Source organism: Peromyscus leucopus, chromosome 1 (assembly GCF_004664715.2).
Source record: "Peromyscus leucopus breed LL Stock chromosome 1, UCI_PerLeu_2.1, whole genome shotgun sequence".
Taxonomy (NCBI): Eukaryota; Metazoa; Chordata; class Mammalia; order Rodentia; family Cricetidae; genus Peromyscus; species Peromyscus leucopus.
The window spans coordinates 24639229-24660061 of NC_051063.1; the positions used below are offsets into that span (position 1 = coordinate 24639229).

General features: G+C 36.3%; 1 protein-coding gene across 1 annotated transcript in view; it reads right to left on the reverse strand.

Moving 5' to 3' along the window:
* The window catches only part of Prkg1 (protein kinase cGMP-dependent 1), a 1109494-nt gene that overhangs the window by 110143 nt on the left and 978518 nt on the right, over nt 1-20833 (reverse strand). The window contains 1 exon segment of the mRNA XM_028895018.2: nt 6406-6480. Within this exon segment, the coding sequence (XP_028750851.1) occupies nt 6406-6480 (75 nt within the window).

Consider the following 20833-nt stretch of genomic DNA (forward strand, 5'->3'; position numbering starts at 1 on the left):
GAAAAAGAATCTAATAAAAAGGAAAAGGGGTGGGAAGGCCCAAATTTCAAAGTCTGTGTTCAAAAGAGCAGCCCCTTGTTAACGAGACTGCACATTTGAAATCATTTGTTTATTAGATGTTAGATGTCCCAAAGGGCATTTCAGAACATGCTACCAAGCAATGCAACCATGGGTTCTGATTTGTACAGCCTCCTGTGCCTCTAATGGCATTCGGCATTTGATGAGTTAATGATCAAAGGCCTCAGCAAGATCTGCTGCCAGAGAGCAAGGAGAAACAGCAACAACCTCCCCGTGACAAACAGACCCAGCCACTGAAGGCCTCCTCTGTTAATGAAATGGAAGGAGAGGCCATCATTTACTGCTGTCACATTGTGTCAAGCAACAAGGCTCACCACCAAAAGTCATTGGGAAAATATCAAACAGATGAAAACATTCCTTCGCAAATGAGCTTGTGAACAAAAGGGAAGCTTTAAATCAATGAGCGCTAATCATGAGAATAGGATTGTTTCACCATAAAGCAGAGGGATTGGCGCAATACTCTGGTTAATTCTTACAAAGGGGAACAGAGAGGTGGCTGTGGTATTTTATTGTTTAGTGACAGTAAGTCAGATCTCTGAGGCCTGTCAAGTTTTTGTCCATTATTGTTTTCTCATACAGTGATTGAGGTGCCCTGTTTTGCATCTTCATTTTGTTTTTGGCTCCTCGCCTTAATTTTCTTTCTTCTTCTTCTTCTTCTTTTTTTTTTTTTTTTTTTTTTTTTTTTTTTTTTTTTTTTTTTTTTTTTTTTTGCTTACTTTAAATTATTCTGCCTGTGCTATGTGAATCTATTAGATAGATCCTGTTGGTGAGCTCAGGCTCTTTAGGTAAGCAGAGAGGGCTGTAAGCAGGACTCACTCACTGGTGATCAGAGGTAGCCTAACTAGGTCCACATATTATGGTCACACACATTAGCTAAGCCCCGCTCCCTTACTCAGAAAGAGTGACCCATGTATTGAGTCACACATACCCTGCTTCCCTACTTCAGGAATGTAGCATAGGTCACATGTTAACTAAGCCTGCTTCCTGGCTGTGTAGGACCTCCTCACTCCCTGGGAATATTTAAAAATAGGACACACCTTGCTTTGACCAGCAGGGCTGAAAATCTTCAGAGTCCTCTGTTCTACCATATTGCCTATTGACAATTTTAATCAATCTCTTGTCTAAAAGATGATTTGGCTCAGTGTTTCTCTTGAACATGCTCTCCTCTCCCCATCCCCAAATACAACATATTCTTTGGAGGAACAAGGCATAGACCAGGTGAACTGATTTGGTACAGGATGAAAGGAGTTGAGAAGCAAAGCAACATTCTGGGGGGGTCTTGGCAAGTTTGGTCTTATTTGTCACTTTATGTCATTTTGGCATTGCAGCCCAAAGGGACCAAGACACAGTACTCTGTTCTTGGCCTCAGTGACATATACATTTGGTTTTCCTTGTGCCTCTCATGTCCACTCAGTCTTTTCTGATTGTTTCTCTTGATTTTTTTAAAGGCTAAATTTCTCAGGAATCAATCCCCAGCTTCATGATCCTTCTGTTCTCCATTCTTACTGGTTCCTTCTAGAGTTTCATTTGCCATTTGCTCTTTGGAAGCTTCTTATTCTGTAATTCTCTCTGTACTTCCTTGCCTAGCCCACTTCAACTAATGCTTACCTAGCATCAGCTAATTACTCAGGATTCAGCTTAAATGTACTAATAATGTCACTTCATCATAAAAATCTTGTCATAGTGATCGTTTATCTCTCTTACACTAGAACAAATATAACATGATAGCAAGGAATGTGTCTGTTTTAGTCACTATTTTATGGGAGGGGGAATTTTGTAGGCATATAGAGAGTATCTGTTGAGTAAATCAATGTATATAAAAGAATGATTGTACATGGGGTGAGGCCAGTGCATGGGGAGCTATGAGTTATCAGAGGGAGTCTAGGTCTATAGAACAAGTGACTTGGCAGGTTATGAAGCATGGGTACACTTCACATGAATTTATAACAAGGCTAGATTCTCATGGAGAACAATATTAAGTCTCATAAGTTTAGGTTGTTACTAAATGTGTACACCAATCTACTGATACAGCTATCAGAATATCTCAGTGGAAGTACATAGGTATGTATATCCCCAGGCTTCAAGATAAGACAGCAGGATAAAGCAGGTAGCAGATGGACCAACTGGTCTAAAATACAGCAACTTTCTATGGAAGCATGATACAGAGTAATGTGCACAGCTGGATGGAACATATGTGTAAGTAAGTGGCTTATGTTATTGGCGAGGTTTTGTTTTTGTTGTTTGGTTTTTAGGAGTGATTGAGAATTTATGTTCAAAGAAAAATAAACTGAATGAATAAGGCTTTAACTCGAATCAATGTAGAAAACGACGTTTCCATTCACTGTGTTCCCAGGCAGCTACTAGGATGATATCAGCAGAACATAGAATGCTGCTCGACATTTACAATGCGATGACGTAAAATGGAGAAAACAACACATAAGACATGTAAGTGTACCAAAAACACAAAGGTAGTTAGGAGCACATGTTAGATTGGCTTGGTTGGTTTTCTTTTTCTTTCTCTATCTTGCCATAGTCTTTTTATAAAAAGTAAAAGTACAAAACATTTTAATAATAATAAACATCATTATAAAAGAAATAGCTCTTAAATTATTTGCCCACTGTAAGCCCTCAGCTTGAGACTATAACGATGGCATATGTGAATCACTTTAAGAGTGTAACTTTTACTATATAGGTTTTTATGATAAGCTAAGTTGAATGCAAAGTGTACTATACATGAATTAGGGTATTTTTTTTTATGAAACAAGAATTCTTTTGCCTATTGTTTCTGAGCATAATATTCAGTAATGAATATGTTGATAATGCTCTAACTATATATTATTTAATAGACTCATCTATCAAAAATACTTAAAAGAATGAAATAAAACATTTGCATTTATATTTATAGACAGCCATGATTTTTCAAGACAAGCTTTACACATGGATGGAGGAGGATACTCAAATTATATGGTAACAGCTGTCATAACTTATTCTTAAAAGTATGGGGTGAAAATAGCCATTGACTTATATATCAGTCTCCCTTCCAACTACAAGATATTCTCTAGTACTAAAAAATGTGTCTTGTGTCAGTATGCACATTATATAGTACAAGGTATAACTCATATTAAGTAAGTTTAAAAATGCTTTTATCAAGTGAATGAGTGTCCTTAAAGGAAGAATGATAAGGACATATCATTACAATTCTACTTTATACTTCAAGTGATCCCTAATTTTGATATTATACTGTTTCTCTCAATCTTTCTTGGTATAATTCATATTTTAAAAAGCAAAGCCTTTAGTGGAAGATTATCAGCAATTAAGAAAGGCTTTTTAACAGATAGAATAGATAGAAATGTGCCATAAGCTTAGTTTCTATCAAACATAAATTTAGGAAAAATATTGCAATATAGGCAGAGGACACATATCCTTCAGTAGAAGATAAAAACCATTTCTGTCAAGTGTTTCTTTCAAGCCAATTTTCCTGGCCTGTCTGATCTACATATTTGGTGTGAGTTTTCTGAGAATAATAGCATGTTGACTTGAGGGCAATCAGTCTGCCATTGAGAGGGTTATGCCAATAAGTAATGAGTTCCTCGCCTCTGAGTTTTAAATATCTCAAAGGACTCAGTTGTTATAGTCAGTCCTACTTTTATGTCTTCTTTCTCAAATAAGAATAGACATGGAAAAATTAATCGTCTTACATGAGTACTTAACAGGATCATTTTAGTGGAGTTTTAAGAAACATTAAGCTCAAATTTCAAGGCTTTTGCAAAACCATGGGGACCTTGAAAGAATACAAATTACACAGTGGAGTTTAATCATCACCTCTACTGTACCTGCACTAGGTTTCCTGGTCTATATAGAAATGTAAAGCCATTAACAGAATTATCCAGGGAATTTAACCCAATTAGAGGATGTTCCTAGTTTCTATTGCACAGGCAAGCCTTTTAAAGTTCCTTAAATACCAAAGGAATGTAAAATGTATTTAACGGGAAGAAAGTCAATGGAAAGAGACAACAGACAACATAAATAGACATCTGAGCTTGCTAATGCCGATAAAGCTTAGCCTGTGGAAATTCATAGTTTGCCTCCTCTAAGCATAAACACATCGGACTTAGGGATGACTGCTACATCAGAAACCTTCTGATGTTATTTGTTAGCACTGTATAAAGTGCTAACAGTGTAGAAAGCGTAATGACAACTACTTTAACATTTGTTTGTTACAAGACAATTTCAGAGAATGAACTTATTACCATTCTCTCTAGAATTCAGATCAGGGATTTATTTCTTTTTTTAAATGAAACTATTTACACTCCCTAAGTAATAATTAACATTAAAGTATGCAGTCACTTGGTTTTACTAATAATCAAACAACTTAAGATAAATCTCTTCTGAATGAAATTTGCTAAGACAATGTGTCTTCTGAGACAGCCTATCAGTCAGCAGGCCTTCTGAGTAGTGGCCTATTCACCAGCAATTGATCAGATTAGTAGCTGATCTAATCAGAGGTCTCTATAACCAAGTTTGATCCAGTTAATAGTTGATCTAATTGGTGATTAATCTGACTAGTGATTGATTCCATCTAGTGGCTGACCCAATCCATAGCTAACCAAATCAGTAATTTCCATTAATTTTGTGGTTACTGATTAGGTCAATGGCTAATTTAATCAGAGTTTGATCAATTCACCACATACACAAGAGTAACTTATGTGAGGTGATAGATGGGGTTACTAAGCTTAATTATTGTGATCAGTTCTTAATTAATACATATATCAAATCATGCTATATACCCTAAGACTGTGTGTTTGTTTCATGATGTCTAAACTATAGTCTAACAAATCTACTGGTGAAACAAACAGTGGGAAGTATCTTGATGTAGACAGTCATTTTATTATTTCTTATTCCTTAACCATAACTGTTTGATCAAACTGTTACTGTTTTATAAAACTTTATCTATGGATATTTTCTAGCCTAAGTATGCTTTAATAAATTACTATTTAAATATGAGAATTAATATAAGATTAAATAGTTCTTAGTTATGCAAAATATTTTTGTATATAGAATAATTAATATCTGTTATCACAGTCATACGTCAAAGTATGTTTCCAAAGATTACTTCAACAAGGTCATCCACTTTTATAGCAATTTACAAAGGCTTTGCATAATGCCATTAATTAAAATGCAACACTAGCTACCACTTTAAAGATGTGCTATCTGAGGCTGAGAGACAGGTTTTGGGAGTCATGACCAAGAGTGAGCAGAGGAACAAAGGCTTTTAGTTTACATTACAGTGTGACAAACTATGGTCAAATCTTCCTTCTAACTGTCCAAATCTGAATTAAATATACTCATTTCCTTATTCTGTTGACGTGCAGCATGTATAAATGAATCCACGAATGATCAGAATTCATACACTGTCACACTGTTATTTCTACAAAGTCAATAGATGCTGAGAAGGTTCTCACTCACAGTCATTTTCCCATCACTGATAATTTTAAGGGTGAAATTGGCATCAACTTTTACTTGAATATCCTATCTACCTAAAGCTGTAAGAAACTAGACATATAGCAAAGCAGCTAGACTATGTTCTACAAGATAGTTGACTTTTTCTGTAAGTCTAAAGTAGCTGCTAATGTTTTTAAGATGGCCACCAGTCATTTTATTTACACACCTGTAGTTCTTAACATTTTACTCCTAGGATAAACCTTTTTTCATGGATTCTCAGAGCAAAATATTTTATTTCTTTTGTGCTTTGAGGTTACTACAATTTTGGCACAAACTATGGACTTCACACTAAATTTTATATGATTAATCCTTCTGCTGTCTTATAGGATATGAATTATCAGTTTGTATTGGGTGAAAAGGGGGATTATGAAGACCACTGTTTTTTCCAAAGTAACCTACATTTCTTTGAAATAAAAAGAATCTTGAATATAACAAATCTTTGCCAAACATTAAAGTTTTGTTTTATAGCAAATCATTTTTGTAGAAGAATTGCATTTATACAGAATTATAATTAATGAGATATTTCGCTGCTAATAGCATCAGAAAATTTCAGTCTGATAATTAAATGTTTTATTGTAATTGTTTACATTGGGTTTTAAACTACCACTTACCTTCTTGAGTGGATCCTTACAAAATTAAGATTTCAGGTTGAAAAGAGCCATCCTAACTAAACATATTGTGTAACAAGTACATTGTTTGCTTAGTAGTTCTTTTAAGTAATCAGAGTCTTAGTGCCAGAGCACTGACATAAGGTCCAAATATTTGACCTTAACATATTAAAATCATTTTTATCAAAATAAAGTCCCCAAAGTGAACCTCACTTACTTTGCTTTCGCTTCTGCATCTTCATATGCTTTGTTAGAAACATCATCCAGTCCTCCAATCAAATGCTTGAATGAGCTGTCAGAGGAAAACCAGAGTGATCAAGTTAAGTCCTTTGCAAAGTCAAAATAATAGCAACCAGTCATTAATAGTGAAATGTTTTAAAGTCATCTTAATGAAACTAAATTAAAAAATTCAATACAGTAGATAGCAGAATTTCCTCTAATTTGGTGTTAAAAATTATGAGGTCAGGGGCTTCTTCTATCTGGTCAACCTCTATACCCAATACCTAATCACATCTAACGATCATGTCTGGAAAAAAGAGATATTGAGCCACCTGGGTGGAATAAAATCTAGACTATGCTAATAAGTCAATTCTTATCAAATTGAAATAACAATGAACTGCCAATGAGAGAATGCCTACTCTGTCAGTTAACTAGGGTTAATTTTTAATAATTTCAATGCAATATCTAAAAGGCAAGCAGCAGAGGTATCTCCATTTAAAAGAAAGCAAATGATCTTCATACACAAAGTAAGAATTATAGAAAAATTAACCAATTTAAGAAAGTGAAAATAAACTCACTTTGCTATGAAGCAGAAATATTAACTAGAGACAATCTATTCAATATCGACTATATATCTAGAACTGTCTTTAGATTTACTTTATATAATGTATTATCTATCATATGCTTAAAATATAAAATGTTATATAATAAAAAAAAAAACAATGAATACACACATAGTAGGAATCCCTTTGAAATTTACTGAATAGAGCCAGATACAATAACTCTTTCACAAGTGACATTTTGGCAACCACTGAAATAGACTGGATGAGAAACACAAAAGAAACTCAATAGGAGTCTATCTGGACTGTCACATAATAACCAGAACTTCACAGTCTTATGTGGTTCCGATAACTTTAGTAGGCTGTACATCACTGGAGGAAATGATTCACTTGAGCCAGGTCCTTGGCAATACTTTGTCTCTGGTGTCTACTTGCTTTCGGTTTGCATCATCCATCTGCTATAATATTCTATCTGAGTGCATGGAGTGAAGTAACCATGGGCCAAGCCCTCTGAAATAGTGAGCTAAAATGAATCTTTAAGTTCTTTCTGTCAGGTATTTGGTCACAGTGATAAGGGTAGAATGAATATACCAGGCATTGCTCAGTGGTGACAAGTACATACAATGTTATAAGTTAGTATCACCTCCATTTTATTGGTGGGTTTGTGATAGAGTTAGAAGTTTACCCTAAATCTTACACCTAGTAAATGTGATGGACTCACAGGAAGGAAGTGATCATTCTCCTTCCTATTCAATAATCTATACTGTCTATTCCAATCACCATGCTTTGAAAATAGTGATGAAAAATTTTAGTACCATATAGGCTCTTAATGAAGGGTTTTAAGGTATCATATTAAATTAAAATTTTATACCTCTATTAATTTTTTGTATATGCACATATATGTGGTTGTGTGTGTGTTGTTGTTTGTGTTCACATGTGAAGTCCAGAGGCTGATGCCAGATGTCTTCCTTGATCTTTCTCCAATGTTATATATTGAGGCAGGTCTTGAAGACAGAACTAGATTTGTTTCTTCTAGCTAGCCAGTTTGCTTTGTGGATCGCCTGTCTCTATCTTAAGCTCAGGGATTCCAGACAAGTATCTATGCCAGCCCTGGATTTATGTGAGCACTGAGGAGTTCTCACACTTGTGTAGCAAACATTTTACCTTTTGTGTATTCTCCACTGTTCCGTCTGTACCATTTCTTTTTGGAAGTACTGAGGATTGAATCTAAGGTCTCTTACATTCTAGACAAGCTGTATAACACTAAATCACATTTACAGTCTTTTCATAATCTCAATCTACAAAGGACATGCATTTTGAGCATCAAATAATAAATTATGCATGGTCAGTTCCTGAACTACAGCAGAAAATTTGATGACTTAAATTTCAAAGTTACTTAACTGCTTTCACTTATAATTACTTTTGCAAAAAACTATAAAGAAGAATAGAACAACAGAGGACTGGCAGCTGTTATCTCAGATCCTTGGTGGTGATCCATCTGGGAGGCTGGTTCACTACTATGCTGTGCTCAACACAGTCATGCAAATATACAAAAGGAGACAAAAAGGAAGTTTTGAGACACAGGCCTAGGAAATCAAGAATCTCATTCCAAAATATGAAGTTTAATGTAATTAATTTATTAATTTGTACTAAAGGAATAGGCAGCAGTATGTAATTTTTCAAAAATGTTATCAATAAAGTAAATGATAACTATATTTTCTATTATTGAGAAAAAGTTTCAAATGTGATTTCAGACATTTTCTCTTTATTTTACTTTGTTCTATTCCTTGCTTATGCTTGTTTTAGTTAATTAACACTTTATTATATTATTTACTTTTATTTTACCATGAATGCCTATAATTTTTATTAGTTACATTCTGACAAAGCTGAAAACAGGAAACAAAAACATAATTTTTCAATCAAATAATAGCATAAAATGTTAGATTTTCTTTTTTTCGTACTTGTTATTGGAAATAGATTTTTTTCTTCTTACATACTATATCCTGTTTACAGTTTCTCCTCCCTCTACTTTTCCCAATTCCTTCCCACCTCTACTCACCATCCAATCTACTCCCTTTTTGTCTCCCCTGGGAAAATAAACAGGCTTCTGAGGGATAATAATAAATTAAAATATAATATAATAATAAATACAAAAACTAAAATGTTGGAATTGGACAAAACAAACAGGAGGAAAAGAGCCCCAAAGAAGGCACAAGAATTAGAGACCCACGCGTTCACACACTCAGGAATCCCATTAAAGCACTATGGAAGCATAGCAGGCCCTGGGCATTTTGCCTTAGTCTCTGTGAATTCATATGAGCTTTTATCATGTTGATTTAGAGGGCCTTTTTTTTTTTTTTTTTTTTTTTTTTTTGGAGTCCCCCATCCCCTTTGGCTCTTAGAATCTTTCTGCTTCCTCTTCCCTGAGCGCTGAGGGGAAGGGATTTGATGGAGACACCCTATTTAGGGTTGACTGAGTGTTCCAAGGTCTCTCACTCTCTCTACAATGTCTGACTGTAGATCTCTGTTTTTGTTCCTATCTGCTGCAGAAGGAACATTAGCTGATAATGGCTGAGCAAGGCACTGGGATATGAGTCCAGCAGAGTATCATTAGGAGTCATTTTATTGCTACTTTTTTAAAAGAACAATAGTATTTGATTTTACCCTAGGTCCCTGGGCTATCTAGTTTGTTTTGAGGCAATGTTTCCATACTAAAGCCCAGGCTAGCCTAGAATTTATTATCCTGCAAAAGTTGTCTTGAACTCACGATCTTTCTCTGTCAGCCTTCTGGCTGGTAGGATTCTGGGCATGTGTCTCTACACCCAGCACCACTAGTATTTATATAATTAACTTTGATATTCTCCCATAGAATGTGTTAGTCCATAACTAAACTTGGAGAAAGTCTTATTTCAGAAAAACTCTAATGTCCAAACATGGGCTTAGTTATCCAGTGGCATGTGGCTAGGGGATGTCTTTTGTTTGCTCTCAGTATAGTTGTGTTATTGTTTAGAGTTAGAGTCATTAAATAGCTATGAGTCAATATTATTTTTAAATTTGCAACCTTGTATACATATTTAATTTTCTTTTAAAACTTTAAGCAATATTTTAACAGTGAATAGGTTACTATATGTACATATGTCATAGAATATCTATCTACAAACACACACGGACACATATACACAGTGAAGCAGGAAGTATGCTAACTATGTACACAAACAATATTTGTACTCTAGACTGTATATTGAACATACAGGATTTCTTCTCATGATAAACTTACCAAAGACAATATTTTTGTCTTTGGGAACTTAGCGCCATATATTGTTTGTAAATCATTTTTGTTTGAAGCACAATCTTAGTCAAAAGAATATTGCAACATTGAATAATTAGATTCTAATAAGATGGTAAATCCTTTAAAACAGAATGTCAACTATTACATGTAAGTGAATTTTAAAAAAGGAAATAAAAATATAGAGACCTAACAGTTAGTACTTTATGGAGGTAGAACTTAAATGAATAACTAAGGACATCTTGATAAGCTATGTGGTAGAGTTACAGAATTAATTAATAAACTTATTTTTGACCAGTTTATTGATGTGCAGTTCTGGCTATTGAACCTGGGGCCTTGCATCTAGTAGGAAGGCCCTCTACCACTTGTTGCACACTTTTTCCCTTTCAGGAATACATAACATCTATGTGGGTCCTTGTCAGACAGGTCTCTGAGGACATATTACTATGAGTGGTTGTGATGGCTAGTCTTCAACTTGATTACATTTGGATTTAACTAAAACCCAAATGAGTAGGCACACCTGTGCGGGATTCATTTTTCTTCTTTACATCATTTCAAGTAGGAATATTCGCTTCTAAACTGGATCTTTGAGGTATAAAGATAAACCTTTAATCCAGATCTTTTGAGGTGGGAAGATCCACCTTTAATCTGGATCATACTTTCTGCTGGAAGCCTATATAAAGGGCATGGAGGAAGGAAGCTTGCTCTCTTTGCCTGTTTGCTCTCATTAGCAAGTCCATTCCTTCACTGACATTTAAGCCTATTTCTATGGAATTCCAGCATCTACTGAAGATCAGCTGAGACATCCAGCCTTGTGGACTGAACAACTACTGGATTCTTGGACACTGCCCCCCCATTCATAGGCAACCATTGTTGGATTAGCCAGACCACAGCTGGTAAGCTACTGTAATAAATCCCCATGTATACAGATTCTCTATAGAGAGAGAGAGAGAAAGAAAGGAAGATTCATTGTATAAGTTCTGTTACTCTAGAGAACCCTGACTAATACAGTGGTGGATCCTTTCTAAATATTTATTAAGGTCTTGTGTCATGGCTTGACTAACAAAGAAGACTTCAGTCATCATTGTTGCATTTTGAAGATCTTAGTAAGATGTTTTGACAACCTTAGCAACTAAATGAGTAGAAACCGCAAAACATTTATCAGCTATAAAAACAAGTAATTATAGATAAATCATTAAATACTTTAAACTCATATAATTATGTGTAATTTATATTTTAGTACTGTAAAGTGAAAAAGCCAATTTCATATGTACTCTAGATTCAATTTCAGAGGAAAGTAGGAAGCTATTCTTATGTGATCTCAACAGCATACCTCAATGAATGCATGTAGTTGAACATACAATTTTATGTTAATTTTTCTGAAAAGGGAATCCAATTTTAACAAGTCAAGCAGGGGCTGGAGAGATGGCTCAGTAGTTAAGAGCACTGGCTGCTCTTCCGAAGGACTTGAATTTGATTCTTAGTACCCACACGGTGTCTCACAACCATCTGTAATTCAAGTTCCAGAGGATCTGATGCCCTTTTCCTGCATCTGTGGGTACTGCACACAGTGGTACATAGACATGCATGTAGTCAAAACACTCATGCACATAAAATAAAAATAAATAAATATTTTTTAAATGTCAAGGCAGGATTCTGTATAGCAAGTGGGTAAAATGGTGTTATTTGAATGTAGAATCACAAATGCAGAAACACAGAGGAAGAACAAATCTGAGGTCTCCTGTGTGCTTAATACTGGTAGTTTAGAGATAATTGCAAGGTGCAGAGCGAAAAGAAGCCAAAGAGGAAGGGAGAAAGAACAAAGGTGAAGGGGACAGATGGAAGATGAGGGTAGGAAGAAAGCAAAAGAAAGAGAGAGAGGCAATAATGACTCTTTCCCACCAAGAATGTTAACATTTGCAGTCATTTTTCTTAGGAGACAACATTGGAAAGGCTGCTACTCATTCTAAGAACTGTTTGAGGACATTATGGTGATTGACTCAGTGGGTAATAATTTCAGCTATTAAGATGTTTTCATTATTAAACCAAAACATCTTACTGAAGGGAGCTGATTACTCAGTGGTATGTCTAAAATGTGTATAATTTTGTTCTTCAGTTGCAATATGATGGTTCTTTGTCTAAACAGAAACAGGCTTTAAAACTCTAAGGAAGACAAAAGTCCAAATTGATAGACTCCAAGTATCAACGGTCAACATGTTGCTGATAAAGAAAAGTATTTAAACATAATTTACAGTTTATAAAGAGCTTTTGATAAGTCATCTATGTATTTAAATATAAAAGACACATTCATATTAGTTGACTAAATCTTCATGATTTACTGTATCTATTTTGATGCTATGTTTAGCAATCATATGTGGGTAATTAGATTCAGTGAGTTAAAAATAATAAAAATAATAATGAAAATAAAACTAATTAAGTAGACTCTTTCAAATTCAAAATAGCGAACTCGAGAGTCATCTGGCTGTGACATCTGTCACTCCAGTATTACTGGGTGGTTCAGCTGATCTGGCTTCTTAGGCTGGTGTCCTCTTCCTTTACTGTCCCATATGTGTCTCCTTTAAAGCTGTGCACTCTATAGAGAGGTGGAGGAGGATGACTATGCCGAAGGATGGCCTTCCCAGACAGGAGGAGGACTGGTATTCAGTCAAGGGCATATAAGTAACTGTAATCCAAGCTAGAACCTCCAAATAAGTTCTCAAATTCCAAATATGGTTACAAAATTCAGGTCTTATTTGAAGCAGATTTGTTTTCTTGATTACATCATTATATAAGTCAATAATCTGTTCTAAACAATTGAATACTGTAAGAGAATAAATGGAAAATCTTAAATCAGAAATGGATTTTCTGAATTTTTAATTGATATATGAGCACATAAAAATACTAGATATGTACATACATATTTAGTTATTTGAAAAGGTGCGCATTGGGATGTAGTGATGGTTTAGTTGCTGAAGCCAAGCCTGCATTGGATCCTTGGAACTCACATGGTGGAAGGAGAGAACTGACTCCTGTGGGTTGTCCTCTGACATTCACACATATACTATGGCACAGGCATGCATGCATGTGCACACACACACACACACACACACACACACACACACACACACACACACCCCAATAAAAAATAGACCTAATAAATTTCAAAGTATATAAATGACATGGTGCATAAGAGCAAAGTAGATAATAATCATGGACTGTTGCAAACCATCACCACATATTCAGCTAATAATATAAACAGCCAAACATGCGATTTTTTTTAAAAAAAAAAATCTAAGCAAATTCAGAATCTGAGCATTTGCTGGTTTACTTTCAGCTGTTTTCTGAACTGATTAGGGTGGCTTAGATGTAGTGATTCTCTCAACAATGCCGTCCTTTCTTCAGCAAGACTAGGACTATCTATCTACTCTTTTTATCCCGTCATGAAAGATGATACAGATGTGAAAGATCTGGGATTTCATTGGACCTGTGAGCTTCTGAATAAGGTTTCTCAGAAGAAAACTATTTTTATGCATTAAAGTAATGATTCTGAATCAAGAGGTCAGCAAACTATCATTTACCCACCAAGCTGCATGTATTTATAAATAAGTTTTATCAGAACACAGTATTCTATGTACTGTTTACTGCCTACAGCTGTTTTCATATATACAGCTGAGTTGAACAACTATAACGAGAGATCACACAGCCTGAAAAGTTGAAAGTATTTCTATCTGGCATATCATATAAAGTTTTGTTAAACCCTTTTCTAGATTGTTCTCTGCCTTTTTTACCCTTCCACCATTATATTGAACCTATCACTAAGTACTGCTGATTCTAGTTTCAATAATTTGAAGTTAATCCCTTTTTTGTCTTGTCCTTTGGTTTCATCCACCAGTGCCTGTTTGGGGATAATTTTATTTTATTTTATGGACACACTTTCTTGCAAGCAGGCAAGATAATCTTTTAAAACATGAGTCAGATGGTGTCACTATTCTGCTGGCATCTACAACCATCCTAATTTCTCCCTTGCATTTGCTTTAGGACATACATCCTGTGTCTGGAATGTTCTTTGCCCATGCGTTCACATAGAATTTCCTTTAATACCATTCAGGTCTCAGCTCAAGTGCATCCTCCTCAGACAGGTCTTCCCAGGGCAGCCAATATAATTTAATCTTTAACCTACAGCCTTACTGCTAATTCTCTGTTACTTTGACTCATTCTCACTTATTACCATCTATAAAGCAACTTTGCTTAAATATTGGTTGTCTTCCCCACACTAAAATCTTGATTTCACAACAAGATCTTAGCCTGTCTCATCCACCAGTCTTTCTTTGTGTACTAGAAGACTGATTGTAAGAGAAACTGAAAGGAAAAGGTGAATGCATCCTTTGATCTATTCATTTTATGTCTAAGCATGTGATCAGAAGATGACAAGCAAAGTTTGCACTTTCTGACACAAACTTTTGTTTCTAACTCAAGGTATTTTTTTATGAATTTGTCTATATGAAATATGAATATACAGGACAAAACTTCAGCTTCAATGAATATTCTACCTATATTTTGGTAATAATGAAAAATGTTGGTTAAACAAATAATGCATAAAATTGTTTGAAGCACAAGGCATCAAGGCACCTGAGTTATCAGTGCCAGGACTTCCCTCACATTACTCTATCTTCTGCAATGACTGGATCTATGACTTGCTCCTCCTCTATGGACAATTTGAGGAAAATATCACTGTTTTGAAAACTAATGTTGATATTTAATAGAGGCCTCATTAACTTCATCAAAATAATCCATTTTGCACTGTGGAAACCAAATATCAATACTAAATTATTTAACTTTTCTTATAACATAGAAGATTCTCAATTCTAAGAAAATTTATCATCTGTTTTGGAATAAGAATCACAAATGGACAAACATTTGATTTTTTTCCCATTTTCAAAATAAAAACTAGGGCATATATCAAATGTCTTACATATTAAATATTTTCAAGCATACTTTTTAAAACATACTCTAAAATTATCAATTCACTTAGTCTATAAAAATTCCTCTCCAAATAGACTAAAGAAAAATAAGCTTCATTTATTTAAAACAAGTAAAAATATATAGTTAATGCATTCTGTATTAATTATATCAAATAATAGTTTTAAAGAACTTTTTAAATAAATGGCTATTTAAAACTGTATGACATTTACAGTTTGTACATAAAACTATCATGTAAGTACAAAACTGTATGAAATTTATGAACTCCTTAGAGAGTACAATAAATTTATCCCATGGTATCTTTTTTAGAAAACCTTTATTTATGACTAAAAACGTTAGTCCCTAGCTTGACAATCTTACAAAAATTTATCACTGAACTTCCTTTTAGCTCTTATGACATAACTGGGAAAAGCAATTCTTGGTCGCTCAATGAGAACTAGTTGCTAAGACTCCATTGCTGAAGATGCCATGTATCTGGTTGCAAATTGTAGAGAAATTGGGCTGGACCTGAGCTTGAAGCTTCCTCCATGCTGGCTAGCTTTCATAGTGCTAGAAAGTACTATGCAGTCTGCAGTGGTTAAGACTTGTTTTATCCAGCTGTTAACCCTGCATGCTATAATATCCATCTTCCAGCAAGAAGTGTCTGCTGATGCAATAATCTCACAACTGTTAAGGAAGCAACAAACTCTTTCTGACTGAATGTGAGGCCTGAATCACAGGAAGGAATTCATTCTGTTTACTGTAAACATGGTCAAAGGCCCATGGCAGAGGTCAGCTTAGATTATAAGGGTGAGCTTAATATGTTTATTTAGTTCAATTGTCATAGTATCGAGTTGCCTTCTAAATACTCACATTTATAGTAACAGACAAATGCCACTTTTAGCTTGACTCAGAGAAGCCCTTTTTTTGCGGTATGTGTGGTGAATGCAGAGACACATGGCTGCTGGTGACTCTAAGAGGAAGTGATGGTTGAGTGATTGGCCTTAAATAGGACATTTATGTCACCCACCTCTAAGGCCCAGGGAACATTGCAGAAGAGAGGCTGGAAATAATGCAAGGACAGAAGAGAATGGCCATGAAATACTGTCTTCTGGGCACTACACAGCTAACACAATCACCATCTCACAGTGTGGTGGCTGCCGTTAGTTGACCTACACAAGACTGGGGCTATTAATGTCAATCACAGAGTGGTAAAGAACTGTAGAGATCCTACCATTCTTTGCTAATGATGGTTCTGGGCTAGGGGCAGTCATTGTCATCAGGGGTACCCACTAAGGAACTCACTCAGGCTCTAAGAGATATTCCACACTCATGATCACACAGATGATCCTAGCTAAAATCTGTGGGTCTCAAAAACAATAACAAAGGTCTTGAACGTGGGAAGGTGACTTGTAGAGAGAGGAGGGGCAATAGAGGTGGGAAAGGAGGCAATTATAACCATCAGAATGCATATTATATATGTATGAAATTGTCAAAGAACAAACAATAAAAATTAAAATAAACAGAAGTTTCTTCCAGAATAATTAGATACTCACAGTAAAAATATCCTTAAATCTCATAAATTAATGCTTACACAGTTTAATAAAAATATCAAAGACAAAATATGGAAAAACTACATGTTTTTAGTTTTTATATTTTTTTGCGTGAGTTTTCTCTTGTTCTACAGATGAGCAATCAAGGCTAATACAACTCACGGAAGTCACAAGTCCGCTTTCCATTGGGATTTGATCTCTACTGTGGCCACCATTCTGTCTCCCAACATGGCAGGCTGAAGCAGATGATGAATAGCTGGGGCTGTGCTTTAGAATCACATCTCTGTCTCTGGCATCCAGCCCCCATGGCCAACCCCATCTTTAACAGAACATCGAATTCGCTACACACTGACTCTAAAGGCACTAATGAGGGGAGGGCATTAGTTTGCTTGTGCTGCTATGTGAAACCCAAGAAAGTACAATTTAGACAACAGAAGTGACTTCCCTAACATCCTAGAGTCTGGAAGTCCGAGACCAAGGACTGACCATGGTTGTTTTCTGGTGAGGTCTTTCTCCCTGTCATTGCTTAGTGAGTTTGTCCTCACTGGGTCCTCATATTAGCTTCCAGTGTGTATTTCTGCCTTTTCCAAGGACTCTAGTCCCATGGGATTAGAGTTATAGCCAATGAGCTCATTTAACCTTAATTACTTCCTTCATGGCTGTGTCTAAATATAGTCACACTGGGTGTTAGGACCTCAACGTACAGATCAAGACACATAATTAGTCCATAATGAACTTAGTAAAGAAATATTAGTGGCAACCCAAAAGATACACTTTCTTGTGTCACTATTTTGGGAAAATGTTTGCTTCTATTTTTTCTAAGTCCATGCAATTTACATTTAAACATTTTTACTATATATTCTTTGTATATAGTATTATGTTAATAAAGACATTTTACATGTATATTGTACACTGAACAAATTCTCTTTCACTTCTCTTTTTAAAACACATAATTTTCTTGGGATCTAGGCACAGATATAAGAAAATTAACACTTAAAAAAACTACAAAAATTATCAAAACTTTATTCATGGTCCATAATTATGATGGTCACTCACAATTTTAATATGTTTTAAATTCAAAGGTGGTGACAGCAAAATTAAAATGTAGCACATCATACGTGTTAACTTGAGGATGTTCTCATGATGGGGCAAAGAGCTGTTCAGCAACTAAACGTAAGAGCCCGTCACACCTTCCCCAGCCAGCCTCCTTGACTGGCGCATTTTCTTCCTGTTTCTGAGGCTTTTCCTGCTCATTCATCAAGGTCAATTCAAGTATTAGTTCCCGTCAGTAACTCTCTTAGATCTGCCCCAAACCTCAGGTTAACTTTCTTTAAATTTCCTTTAGTTCCTATGCGTTTGTGTATTGAGACAGTCATGAATATGTAGCCCATGCAGGCCTGCTTGAGCTTCCCAAGTGCTAGGCTGAAGGGCATGTACCATGATGCCCTGTAGATGTATTAGTTTCTTATTTAGTTTTCTTTATTTTAGGGGGTGGGTTTTTTGTTTGTTTGTTTGTTTGTTTACTTTTACTTTTGGTTCTGGAGTAGGATCCAGGCTTTTTGCATGCTCAGCACAGTCACTTCTTAATAACATTTATATCCATAACTTTGAAAATGTTAAGGTCTTGGTTCCACCATTTTTCACTCACAATTCTGTACAGTGTGATGATTATACTTCCTTCATGGGAAGTACACTATTTTCTAAAACAAATTGCCCTTCCTCTGAAAAAAAAAAGTTTATCATCATTCCTTATTTGTGTGTACGTGTGTGTGCATGCATCCATGCATGTGTGTGTGTGTGAGAGAGAGAGAAAGAGAGAGAGAGAGAGAGAGAGAGAGAGAGAGAGACAGAGACAGAGACAGAGACAGAGAGACAGAGACAGAGACCACTAAGGCAAGAAGAGGCTGTCAGATCCCCTGGAGCTGTAGTTATAGGCAATTGTGAGCCATCCAATTCGGGTGCTGAGAATTTAAGTCAGGTCCTTGGAAGAGCTAGAATCACTCTTAGCTATTGAGCCACCCGTCCAGCCTGCAGATTCCCATTTTATTACAAATCTCTTTCATTTTTCTCCTCTTGACTCTTGTCCTATCAGTGATGTTTTCTTCACTACTCTCTCCATTTAGATTCTTCTTTCCATCCATAAACATTACAGTGTCTAACCCTGCACTATAAAATTATCCTTTGTGGACAGACAGCCAGTGAAAGTGTCCTCCTGTCCCTTGTCCTTTTTCCTTTTGACTTCTCAACCCATCACAGGTTTGCAGTTTAGTCTCATCTTTCTTTCACTCTTACCGTAACTGTCCCTCAAAGTGGTCGTCACTATTAGTCTGGCGCTGTTGCTGTTTTCCACATTCCCATCCTCTCTGAGCTGTCTGAGGTTCAGGACAGAATGGCAGCGTTGCTTGGGTGTAGAGAGAAGCACTGGCTGCTTCTTTGCCCGACTGTCCATTTCCTCATTTGCACCTTCTCCCTCTGCGCTCCTTCATACATACTTCTCCCTCTACCATCTTGTTGATGTAAGTTACTGTAATCTTTGTCTTTGCCATCTGTCTTAGTTAGGGTTTCTATTGCTGCGAAGAGACACCATGACCAAGGCAACTCATATAAAGAAAAACATTTAACTGGAGCTGGCTTACAGTTTCAGAGGCTTAGTCCACTATCATCATGGTGGCCTGCAGGCAGACATGGTGCTGGAGGAGCTGAGCGTTGCACATCCTGATCTTCAGGTAGCAGAAATAACTGCCACACTGGGTGTAATGTGAGCACAGGAGATCTCAAAGTGCACTCCACAGTGACACACTTCCTCCAACAAGGCCACACCTCCTAACAGCGCTGCTCCATATGGGCCAACCATTCAAACACCTGAGTCTTTGGGGGGCATACCTATTCAAACCACCACACCATTTTTGTTTCTATTTCACCAATAGAGTTATTTACCTTAAATACCCAAGGTCTTATATACATTTAATCTTTTATGCTTGCTCACAACCCTATAAGGCAACCACTGTGGTCATACTTTATGGAGAGCTTACATCAGGATTTCTTACGCTCACCTAAACTGATGGTTTTGACAGGATAATTCTCCTGGCTGTAGAGAATGCCCAGGGTATTATAAGATGTTTAGGAGAAGCCCTGCCCTCTGCCCACAAGACATGAGCAGTAAATCCATTGTAATAACAGAATTGCCTCAAGACATTGCCAGTGTCCCCAGGCTAGCAACAGTAGACATGAGACAAGGATTGGGAAAGTTATATAACTCACCAGAAACCATACCTTCAGGAGACAATACCATTATCATTGAACTCTTCAGATTAACACATCTGCCACTTTACAGTGTTACCCATATCTCACTGACACCTCATATTCTTCAATTTACCCAGAATTGCATATACCAGCTTCTCTCTATACTGGCTCCTACATCTCCCATCTTCCTAATTATCTTTTTTATTTATTGCAATTCAGAGTGCAAATTGTGGTGATAATTGTGTTCCCCAATATATTGTGTACCCTAATAAACTTATCTGGGTTCAGAGAACAGAACAGCCACTAGATAGACATAGAGGCCAGAAAATGGTGGCACACACGCCTTTAATCCTATCACTTGGGAGACAGAGATTCATCTGGATTTCTGTGAGTTCAAAGCCACACTGGAAATAGCCAGGTATGGTGACTCACACCTTTAACCCCAGGAAGTGATGGCAGAAAGGTATGTAAGGACCAGGAACTAGGCTGGTTAAGCTTTTAGGCTTTGAGCAGCACAGTTCAGCTGAGATTCATTTGGATGAGGACTCAGAAGCTTCCAGTCTGAGGAAACAGGGTCAGCTGAGGAATTGGCGAGGTGAGGTGGCCTGTGGCTTGTTCTGCTTCTCTGACCTTCCAGCTTTCACCCCAGTACCTGGCCCATGGTTTGTCTTTATTAATAAGAACTTTTAAGGTTAATGCTGCAGCCCATCCTGGTGTTCTCAGAGCCTTCCTGTTTACTAGAGGCCATCAAGCTCGCCTTCGCAATCGCTCCTGAGCTCCTTGCTCTTTCTGCCTCAACATGTTGTCTTACTCAGGCGACCCATA